The 11,761-nt window shown below is 33.8% G+C and overlaps 1 protein-coding gene across 1 annotated transcript; it reads left to right on the forward strand.

Moving 5' to 3' along the window:
- The first annotated feature begins 1,589 nt into the window (after positions 1 to 1,589).
- On the forward strand, positions 1,590 to 11,251 carry LOC100257346 (dicarboxylate transporter 2.1, chloroplastic). The gene is made up of 4 exons (XM_010649845.3): positions 1,590 to 2,672; positions 3,791 to 4,104; positions 9,648 to 10,096; positions 10,715 to 11,251. The coding sequence occupies exons 1-4, from the start codon at positions 1,857 to 1,859 to the stop codon at positions 10,828 to 10,830; spliced, it is 1,695 nt and encodes a 564-aa protein (XP_010648147.2). The 5' UTR covers positions 1,590 to 1,856; the 3' UTR covers positions 10,831 to 11,251.
- Positions 11,252 to 11,761: the final 510 nt, after the last annotated feature.

The raw sequence follows: 11,761 nt of genomic DNA on the forward strand, positions 1-11,761 counted from the left end.
AATTAAATACAAATGAAATTAAATCAAATCAATAATTGAAAATAAATTGAAACTTCTTTTTTTGTAAATAAATAAATTGAAATCATTAATTCAAAATCATTTTTTATAAAATCATTTGAAATTTCTTGAAAACCATTTTTTTAATACCTCTTTTTTTTAGTTCAATAAATCATTTTTGCACAATTCTCTTATTATTCATTTCATGTATTCTTATAATTAGATTTCATCATTATTTTTGTGTATATTGATTTTCATCGTAACTTGTACATTGATTATTTTTCTTGGTATCCATAATTAATTAATTAATTACCACAATTCTCTTAATTCGTTTAGTAGAGGTCATATGTATACGGGCTTAAAGGGGTGTTACGACTCACCACTGTACCTTCCCAATAAGTAACCTGACCCTCGAACCCGACTTTGGTTTTTCATAGACGTATTTTTCCTTTAGGAATCACAACACTTAGAGTTTTTTTTTTTTTCTTATTTTGTTTTTCCCTTTAAAAAAAATTAAAATAAGTGGCAACTTCAAGTATTTTTCTAAAAATCAATTTTTCATTAAACAAATAAAAAAATGAGTCATGCTGTCGAGTGGGAACGCATGTAAAAATGCGTGGTCCACAATAATTTGAAAATATATAAGTTTTTCACCAATTTTAATTATATTTAACTTTCTTTTTATCTTTCAATATAAAACTAAATATGAGAAAATTAATTTTTAAAATATTTTTTCTTTATTTAGTGAATTGCTGGACATAAAATTCGAACCCAAGCCACCTGCTCAAGCAGAACTTAAAAAACCCCTACCTTGCCACTTATAACATTACGTGCACCAGAATTAACATATACTAACTTCGTGATAAAAATAAAATATTTTAATAAATAAATTAATTCTAATTATTTTATTTTTAATTTTAATTTAATTGAACACCAAAAATATAAAATATAAAATATAAATATTAAAAAAATTTATATATATATATATATATATATATATATTATCATTTATTTTATATCATATAATTAAATTAAATAGATTGTAATTTTAATATTAAATATATTTTAAAATTAAACATATTATAATTATATATCATGGAATAATATTTAATATAATTTAATAATAAATATACACTTATAAAATTCATATTTTTTTATCAACGCATACGGTATTATTATTAAATATGATAAATTATATCATACACATATCAAATTTTTCAATAAAATAACTTTAAAATGCCTATTATATTTCTAATTATATTATTATGAGATTTTTCTTATATTTTTATGAGTTTTGATCAATTTTTTATTTATCATTTTTTTTTTCAAAATATCCATCATCGACGTATACAATATTATTATCAAATATGATAAATTATATCATACATATGTCAAAATTTTTAATAAAATAATTTTAAAATATTTATTATACTTCTAATTAGATTGTTATGAGATTATTATTATTTTTATATTTTCAGAAGTTTTATTCAATTTTTGGTCATATATATATATATATATATACATCCGTAAAATAAAAATAGCGATGAAGCCACCTACGAATGCGAGAAGACAATACCTGAGGAATAGGCTGATTTGTTAGAAACATTCACCCACTTAAAATGCAAAAATAAAATATTCCCCATTTAATTTCCCTCCTCACAATGCTCACATCCCAGCTTTGGAGAGTCCGCTCCTCACAACTCACAAACAGTTGCGGTCTGGCAGAAGAAGGGTGAAAGCTCCCCCTCCTCCCTACTCCCTCCTCCCTCCCCAATTTCTCTTTGGGTGGAAAAAGAAATCACATCTCATCACTACACTGTCTGTGAATTGTTGTGGGTTGTGGAATTTCTCCCAAGGGAATGGAGAGCTTCGTCCTCTACACTTCATCTTCCTCCTTCTCACCCTCCTCTCGCCTTTCTTTACTCCGCAGATCACCGCCCTCCCTCAAATCTCCCCCCTCCATTTTCCCCTCCTCCGCCTCTCCTCGCCGGCTTTCCAACCTCCGATCACCTCCCTCGCGCCTTCTCCCCCCCCTCGCCCTCTTCAAATCAAAACCGTCCCCAAAACCCCGCACTTTCCTCCACCCAATCCAAGCATCCCCCTCGCCACCCCCACCACCGGTAGAGGAATCCCCTAAGGGCGCCAAACTTATTCCCTTTATAATCTCAATATCCATTGGCTTGATTGTCCGATTTTTGGTGCCGAAACCCGTGCAAGTGTCGATGCAAGCCTGGCAACTTCTGGCCATATTTCTCTCAACAGTCGCCGGACTGGTATTGAATCCATTGCCGGTGGGTGCCTGGGCTTTTCTCGGCCTCACTACCTCAATTCTCACCAATACGCTGTCGTTTTCCACGGCTTTCGGGGCGTTCACCAACGAGGTGATTTGGTTGATCGTGATTTCGTTTTTCTTCGCCCGTGGGTTCGTGAAAACGGGCTTGGGCGATCGAGTTGCCAACTACTTTGTGAAGTGGCTGGGGAAGAGTACTCTGGGGTTGTCATATGGGTTAACTTTCAGTGAGATTCTCATTGCTCCTGCAATGCCCTCCACCACCGCCAGAGCTGGTGGGATTTACTTGCCCATTATCAAGTCCTTGTCGCTTTCCGTTGGGAGTAAACCGGGCGATCCATCTGCCAGGAAACTCGGCGCTTATCTCGTTCAGTCCCAATTTCAGGTTTGCTTTTCCATTCCCTTTTCATTTGGTCATTTATATGTTTGGTTGTTGAGAAAATATCAGATAATAATATTAGATTTTCATTGTTTCAATGCCGGGAGAGCTTAATTCAACCATATGGCTTGGTGGTTAGTGATTAGTGGAGTTAAGGGCACACTGTGGACTTCAAAATTAATTTGGATGTTGTTTTTGGCTGATTCTTTTAAATGCACATTCATTGCTTATCTAATGTAAGTCCTAATTGGTATTTTGGTTAGTCCATGCTTGACAATTTATCCCCATGAGAGCCTTTCCCATTTGATTAAATTAATTTCCTACTGTACCCTGAAGAAAATAGAATAGTTTTGTTTCGATTTAACACTCTTAAGCAAAGTGTTTGTGTACAAAGAAGTGGAAATGGTGCAGGAAATATGTGTGGAAGTACATTTCTTTGATATTTGGAGAAAAGAATTGTTTAGAAACGTCCCTGCTTCTGAAAACATTGTAATGTCCAATTGTTTTCATTCGCAATTCCTTTTTTTTTTGGGGGGGTGGGAGGGTTAAGGAGAACATGAAAAGGATCATTTTCTAAAATTTTCTTTTATTCTCAAAATTCTAAGAATTTTCAAAATTTTTAGAAATGTATTCTTGAAGAATGTAGCCAATGGTGACCTAATTTCATGATTTGATTTCCAAAGTGAAGCTTCTGTATTTCATGGTAATCGGTATACCCTGGGAACCTTATTGATAGGACAATCAATCCTGTTGATGCCTGATTGTTTGTAATTCTCAGCCTGAATTCCCTAGTAATTAATGGCTCCTTAGGCAGATAAGGTTCTTGATTGGATTTTTGTTTGCATATGTGTGTTTTAGCATGCAAGTAGTCTGAAGCCTCATATTGGCCAAATTGGAAAACTTGTTCTATTTTTGTGAATTGATCAACTGTCCATGTTGTATGATTTTAATAATCTTCCTTTTTTTTTTTTCTTTTTTTTTAAATTTTTGAATTTAATATCTCAATCTCCCAATTATATTATTTGATATGTTTAATAATATATATATATATATTGTTTTTGTATATATATTTTTGGCGCCACATGATAACTACATGACTATACTCTTGTGTGCATGATTGACAGTCTGCTGGTAACTCTAGTGCTCTTTTCCTGACTGCTGCAGCTCAAAACATGCTATGCCTCAAACTAGCTGAGGAAGTTGGGGTCATTGTTTCAAGCCCATGGGTTTCTTGGTTCAGGGCTGCTAGTGTACCAGCACTGGTTTCTCTTCTACTCTCCCCATTTATCTTATATAATCTATATCCTCCTGAGATCAAAGACACACCTGATGCCCCTGCCATGGCTGCTAAAAGGCTGGAGCATATGGGTTCTGTCACAAGAGATGAGTGGGTGATGATTGGCACAATGATTCTTGCAGTATCTTTATGGGTCTTTGGGTAAGAAGTATCTCTTACTTTGCATAATTATTATAAAATCTTCTAGAATTTTACTTGTGAAAAATCTGTAAGGTATTGTGATAACATGGGCAAAGATACCTTTCTCTTGTCATTAGTTAAAAACCTCACTATCTCATAAGTTCTTGGGTCCACTAATCCTTTCTCTTGGAATATAAACTTCCATCGCAATATTTCGGATCTTGAGATAGAAGATCTTGAAAGACTTATGTCCTCTCTTTCACACTTGCACTTATCTCCATTTGGTCCTGACTCGAGAGCTAGTCCCTATCTTCTTCAGGTTTGTTCGTAGTAAAGTCGTTCTTTTCATTCCTATCCAACCATATTGATCTAACTCCATCACTCCCTATTGATTTTGTTTGGAAAATGCAAGTCTCATTTAAGGTCAAATCCTTTACTTGGTTAGTAGCACTTGAGAAGGTAAACACCAATGACATGCTACAATTGAGAAGATCCTACAAAGCCCTTGGTTCTAATGTTTGTTTGTTGTGTTGGAGAGTGGTGAAACAGTAGATCATATCTTCTTACATTGTTCATTGAGTTTGGGGCTTTGGCATAAATTATTCTATTTGATTCATATGAATTGGGTTCCTCCTAGGAATATATGTGACATGATGATTATTTTATATAAAGGATTGGGAAGTACTAGCAGTAGCAAGGTGTTGTGGCAGTTTGGTTGTCTTGTTTTGATGTGGTTCATGTGGTGGGAAAGAAATGCTAGGATTTTTTAGGACAAGACAAGAACTTCAGAGGGTTTTTGGGACATAATTCATTTCTTAGCCTCCTTTTGGGCCTCTTGTACCACAACTTTTCATAGTGTTCCCCTTGATTTTATCCAACTTGATTGGGTGTTGGTGTGCAGTTCCAAGGGTGTGGCCTAGCAAGGATAGATTATTTTTATATATTCCCACATGGGACATAGTTTGTGGAACCTCATATTTGTATAGATTTTTGAACTTTGAGGTTTTTTGCTTTCTTTTTGTGTACTTTTTGGAGGATCTCTCATCCTTCTTTATACTTATTTTTACTCGCTTTAATATACTATACTGTTGTTTCTCATAAATAAAAAAAAATACCAAAACGAGATTAGAGTTCACTAATGAAGCTAGTTGTTCAATGTTTTCAGTCAATATTGTCAACATTCTTCCCAAACTATAACTCTCAAACCTAGGACCCTACTAATCATTCCTGTTAATATTATCAACATTTGAAATTCTTCTCAAATGGTGGGTCTTAACGTTCATATTCTGTCCTTCTCAATCCTTTTGGAGAAGTCCATTTCTGCCCTCTTATAACAAGGGAACCCTGCTAACAAGCCTCCTATAATTCTGTGCTCTTTATAATAAGGGAACCCTGTTAACAAAAACATGATTTTGTTAGTAGTGTTGTCATGCCTTAAACCCCAGTTCTTTAGGATTCAAGGGCATGACTGCATTTTACATGTCAAGCCCAATCTAACAAGGAAACTGTCCAACACCAAATTGCCAGCAATTTGTTACTATTGAAATCAGTTGCACTATGGAAATGAAACATCCAAACAAAGAAAGAATCCATGATATATCAAGCTAGAAAAAGCATCAGAATATAAATTGATAACTGATGAACAACTTGAATGTCTTATGTACTAAGCCAACAAAATGTAACAACCAAATGCTCATTTTGTAAGAGCTTTAACTGAAAACTCCCAATAAGCCTATCAAACTGCCAAACAGGTCTAACTTTCTTTACTAACTTGGTCTTTGAAATATTTAAGATACCTGTAAGCCTTCATGTACAATAGGGAAAACATACGACAATAATGTAGTGCAAATGGCTCATAAATTGCTGGTTCATACCATTTCAAAGATTAAATCATATCAGATATATTGAGAGAAACAAAAGATTCATGTGATTCAAAGGTTTAGATGTTCCAAAATAAATTCCAGATAAAGTGAATATCCAAATAAACTGCCTTAAATGGTTAATGTACAAATCATTGGTTCCTAGGAATCTGAAGGCTAACATCTTTATCTCTTGTTGGCTAGGATCAAAAGGGTGGCTAGCCTCAAAATGTATGGTGAGTAGAATGCTGCAAGTCAGATGTACCAAACACCTTTATTGGCTAGGTTGCAAATCAACACATCTCTACCATTGGGGAGAGGTTTGATGACTTATCTCTTGTCAATTGGAGTGAAAAATGTTTAGATACACATGAGGCAAAGAGTTCAGATAAATATATTTGATAACAAATCATATGGTTTCAAGTTCAAATCAGAATATTTCCAATTTTTCCAAATGGTTCATAATAGTAATTTTTTTAAGTCAAATTTTGCCTCTCCTCCAGGTTCATGAAAAACATGGGTCATAAGATTTACTTTTCCCAACTCCAGAAAACATAAACTATTAGGTAACCAATTGGATCATAAAACTCAATGAGTCATTTGTAACTTTCATGATGCCTATACAAAGTATCTTTCAAAATGGTGAGCCTGGATCTTTCTTGTTCTTCCGAAAATCAAATAATCTGCCAGCTAGTTTCAATCAATATCTGATTCACTTTTCCTAATTTTTCTAGTACAAAAGTTGTATTTAGTGGCCTCAATTTTTCTTGTTTGTCTCCTAGGTCCATGTTTGTTTAAATTACATTTTCTCTTCATTGTACCCAATTCTCATTTATCTGAACTTCTAAAGGTTTTCTACATTCTTTAAACTTTAGACCATTCCAAAAGATATCCAAAGTCATTTATTTCAAGCTTATGTTTATTTTTTAACTTAGATCTTCCCTCAAAACTAACTTGGTTGACCTAATCTCTTGATCCGTTGATTCAGTCTTTGGATAAGATCCCACTCTAATTAACATGTTTCCTCATTGTTTATGGTGGGACCTTAGTAAGAGGAAGTTGGCCACATGAATGATGAGATGTCCTGATTCAAGTGTAGCAGAGTGAGGTGAGATGGGGTTTGAGGGAATGATAGACTCTTTGTGAGCTTTGAAATGTAGAGGTTCGACTTTTGGAGGGAAAATTGTCAATTCCTTTTACATGGTGACTCTTTAAGCTTATACTATAGGGGGCTTTGTGGAGAAAAATTGACTGAGTGATAAATTACTATCAATGAGATAGTGGCATGTGTACGTGGAGCAATGAAATGTTGTTGTATGCAACTAGTCAACTTTTTTTGAAAAGAACGCGACAACAATGATATGTTTCCTCTCAAGAGACTCCCTAGCATATCAATTTGTTGTTCTATATAGGTGAAATGGGCTTAGCTCATTTCAATTGGTCTCTTACTCTAGCAACCAAATTAAGAACCTCATACTATTCCCATATACTTGGAGATGTAGGTCGAATCCATCTCTAAGTTGCACTAAAAGTCTAAATCCAATTGGTATCCCTGAGAAAACATGTGTATCTAGGTCCATCCTAATAGGCATCTTGAATGAAAGAGTAGGAAGTACCTGCTCCATTGACAATACACTTCTGCAAACCCCCTCTTGGAAGGGTGTGAAGATAACTATTGAAGATACTCTTTTAGTGGGGTGAGAAGAGTCCAATGAAACCAACCATCTAGAGTTGGGAAAGTGACTTCTCATAGCCTACCTTAGCATGTTAATATATGGCCTCAACTTCATTCACCCTATAGCATGAATGCCCCTATGTTAAAATGGTAGGTGTCCTCTCCATGCTGTTAAAAATAGTAGGAACTGCCCCTGACAGGCTAGTGCCAAGCGGTTGCAACATGGGGTTGGTGATAATCATCTCCTGACAGCATTAGGAGTGGGTGGCTTGACCATTGGCTCGTCCCACTAATGATGTGACTTCTATGAGTTGCCAAATTTTGTGTCATGATGACCATAGCTCCATGTGTCTGCACATAGATTGTTATCAAAACTTTTTAATATTCTTCAACTGCTTCTAGAGTTTATTTTCCCCAATCATAGTTTAGATTCCTTATTCTAGGATTTCTATTGCAAATAGAGGCCTATTAGATCACATACCATCATTGTTCAATCCAGCCGAACAGTTCTCTTGTCTTTCTAATTCTGCTCTCCCTTTTGTCTTGTTCTTTTATCTTTAGAACTCTACAGATGTATGGTGATTTGGAATAAACTAAAAGCTAATATTTAGTACTTATGTTCTACTTAAATGTCTAATGCCTATCACCAAGTCATCTTACTTGCTTTATGTCTGACTTAGCAAATATCCTAAAACACCCTCTTCTATTAGTTAGTCTCTTTTTACTTAACCAAATTACTAAGCTGTTGTTTGGATACACTTCTTGTTTTTTGTTTTTAAAAACAGAAAATTCTAGTAATTCCTATATGAAATGCAAGAACCTTGTGAGACTTACCTTAAAAAGATAACGATGTTTAAAAACTATTTTAAAATTTGAGGTATTAAAAAATTTTTACTACCCCAAATTTAAAAAAATTTGAAAGTAATTTTTAAAGACACAAGGTACGTTCATACTTTCATACAAGAGTTACTATATTTTATACAAAAACTACCACTAAATTCTATTTTTAAAGACAAAAAACAGAGTGTATCCAGATGAGAACTAAATTTTTCTTTATGTCTCACATAAGAATTTCAAAAATACCATCTCTTATTACTTAAGTCCTCTTTTAACCTAACTTAGCCAAATTGCTAAATTTTTTCCCATAACATGATTTATTATTTAATTTAGATTTAAACATAAATAATTTGAAGGCAAAAAACTTTGTAAATTTCTTAAAGATTCACTTTTAGGTTTAGAGTATTACAACTATCTAAAAAGAAATCCTTGGCATTATGAGGTTTTTCCCATTCGCCTTCTATATGTTTCTACTGATAGTTTTTCTGATGTATTATTTTGATCTAATAAACATGATTATTAATGTCTAAATAACCAGTTCTTTTTCCATAAAGTAAACAACCTTTGAATATTGCACTCCCCTGTTAAGTGATTCTTATTGTTTGGAAAAATGTTGGATACTTTAATTTTAGGATCTAATCAGTCTGGATCATATTAATCCATTTATATTACAAAAATATCCAGTGAATGCATGGGTTCACTATTTTCTCTTAATTGATACCTTTGACAATAACATGTCAGCTATATATGGCCCTAAAATTGGCTTCCCCATTTGGCTTAATGGGTCTTCTCCAGGCTGCAAAATGTGAGAACACAGATATGTTAATCATCTTAACAATGATGCACATGACATTAGCTGGTGAATTCTTGTAGCTGTCAGAACTTAGAAAGAAGCCTTCTCCCAATGTTGCTTGCAATCATCCCCTGTTTCTACTTCAAGAGAACTCAAGTGCTGTTGACTATGGCAATCTCTGGACTAATTAGATACCTACTTTATTGCGTTTTCTATAGGAAAATAGGGATTTTATGAAAAGGTGCCTAACACATCAGAAACCTACTCTATATATTCTTATATTGGTTGAATTGATTTTCTTATTTTATCAGTACCAGTTATGCATGTCTGTGTGAAGTATGTTTATTTGGTTTCCTCTCTGAACACATCTATTTATTTATCTGACTTGCTCTGCATGCAGAGAGGCTCTTGGTATAGCAAGTGTTGTTGCTGCCATGCTTGGCTTATCAATATTGCTATTATTGGGAGTTCTTGAATGGGATGATTGTTTAAGTGAAAAGTCAGCGTGGGATACCTTAGCTTGGTTTGCAGTTCTAGTGGGTATGGCAGGCCAATTAACAAACCTTGGTATTGTAACCTGGATGTCAAGTTGTGTGGCAAACCTCCTTCAATCTTTCTCTTTGAGCTGGCCAGCTGCCTTCGGTGTTCTTCAGGCTTCTTACTTCTTCATTCACTACCTATTTGCAAGTCAAACTGGTCATGTAGGTGCATTGTACTCTGCTTTTCTCGCTATGCACGTGGCAGCTGGGGTGCCTGGTGTGCTGGCAGCATTGACTTTAGCTTACAATACCAATCTTTTTGGTGCACTAACACATTACAGCAGTGGTCAGGCTGCTGTCTACTATGGAGGTCAGCCTCTTTCCTCACTTGTTACATGAAAAGTATTCTTTCTACCCTTTTGGATCTCTTTATGCTTAAGAACACACAATTTCTCTTCGTTTTAAACCACTCTTTCTGTTGATAATCAGTTGTTTATAAGAGGGAAGAATGATTCTATGAGCAACCAAAAAGAAACCTGGTTTTAAATTTATGCACAAAATATAACAAAGATTTTAGAAGTCATTTGCATTTCCAGGTTCGTTCAGGCCTGTTTTGGAGTGATTCTAGTAACATTACTTTAGTTTAAAGCGTTTTTGTTAGCAATACTTTTATTAAACATACTTTCTATGGAGAATCAATTAGGGTTTGGATACAAACCAAAAAAGTACTTTTAATAGTGTTTTTGGTAATATATTACGTGATTTCTGAAACAAGCACCTACCAAGTGCTACACAGGATCATTTCAAGTAATTCTCTATTTTTTTAGAACACATTTTTAAAAGTTCACCAAACCTTTAAGTTTTACAAGTGTTTCAAGTATTGAGATGAATCATTCTCAAATGGGTATTTAGTTATATGCTATTATAGGGATTTATAAGAGTTTATTATTAACTTTTTTCTCTTTTTTTTTTTCCTAATTTTGAACAGCTGGGTACGTGGACCTTCCAGATGTATTCAAAGTAGGCTTTATGATGGCCTTGAGTAATGCTGTGATTTGGGTAGTAGTTGGGTCATTCTGGTGGAAGTTCTTGGGCCTCTATTGAGTTTCACATTCTTAGGTAATTCTTACAATTTTCCTGTTATATTTTGTCCGCCTGATCCAGGACATGGTTGAGAGCATCTCATTTTTCCTTCAGGAAATCTTCCAATTTTATGGCTTTTGGCTCCTTCATAGTAAATAACTAGTGTTACCATGCTCAATCGAATTCCAAATAATTCTCTCTTTATGGAAGGCAAAGTTGGAAAATGAAGTGTACAACACTCTATGTCGTCCCTAATTATCGTGGGCTGCACTGTTGTGATACACAGTGTTCATAGAACCACTGAGCTTGATTTTGATTGTGGAAAGGAAAATAAGAAGGAAAAAAATGAAGAAAAGAAAACGAAAATCTAAAGTAATTATACTCAGGGCATGTTTGTTACCCTATACTGTGAATGAAAATGAGAAAGTTATTCCATTCTGCATATTTGTCATTGTGTTTGGATCTTTGGTTAGAAAGGATATATGAATTTAAAAAAAAAATCACTTTCATGGAAATCAAAATTCACTCTTATTGGGATTTTGATTTTTTTTATGTGGTATTGTTATTCACCTTTAGTCTATGTTTGGCTCCCGGAAAATACCAAGTAAAGCAAAAAAATACAAAGAAAAATCCTTCATGTTTGGTTGTTTGAAAAATATATATATATATATAATTAAAACTAGTTAAAAACTTACGTATTTTTAAATTATTTAATCTTTATATTTGTAAGTTAAAATAAGTAAAATGAGTTCGGAACAACAAATAAAAATAATTTATCAATTTTTAATCTATTTTTTTATTTTCCTTCATTTTTTCTTTATATTTTCTTTCCTTTATATTTTTCCTTAAATTTTCTAAGAATCAAACATAGCCTTATTATTATTATTATTATTATTATTATTATTATTATTATTATTTTGATTCCTATTCAAATGCAGTTTTAGATCGGTAA

The sequence above is a fragment of the Vitis vinifera genome, chromosome 3, assembly GCF_030704535.1.
Source record: "Vitis vinifera cultivar Pinot Noir 40024 chromosome 3, ASM3070453v1".
Lineage (NCBI taxonomy): Eukaryota > Viridiplantae > Streptophyta > Magnoliopsida > Vitales > Vitaceae > Vitis > Vitis vinifera.

Excerpts from the sequence above, each read along its gene's own strand:
- LOC100257346 (XM_010649845.3), top strand. The coding sequence starts at position 1,857 with ATGGAGAGCTTCGTCCTCTACACTTCATCTTCCTCCTTCTCACCCTCC. Across the intron at positions 2,673-3,790 it reads TCGTTCAGTCCCAATTTCAG|TCTGCTGGTAACTCTAGTGC; the intron begins GTTTGCTTTTCC and ends CATGATTGACAG. Across the intron at positions 4,105-9,647 it reads GTATCTTTATGGGTCTTTGG|AGAGGCTCTTGGTATAGCAA; the intron begins GTAAGAAGTATC and ends CTCTGCATGCAG.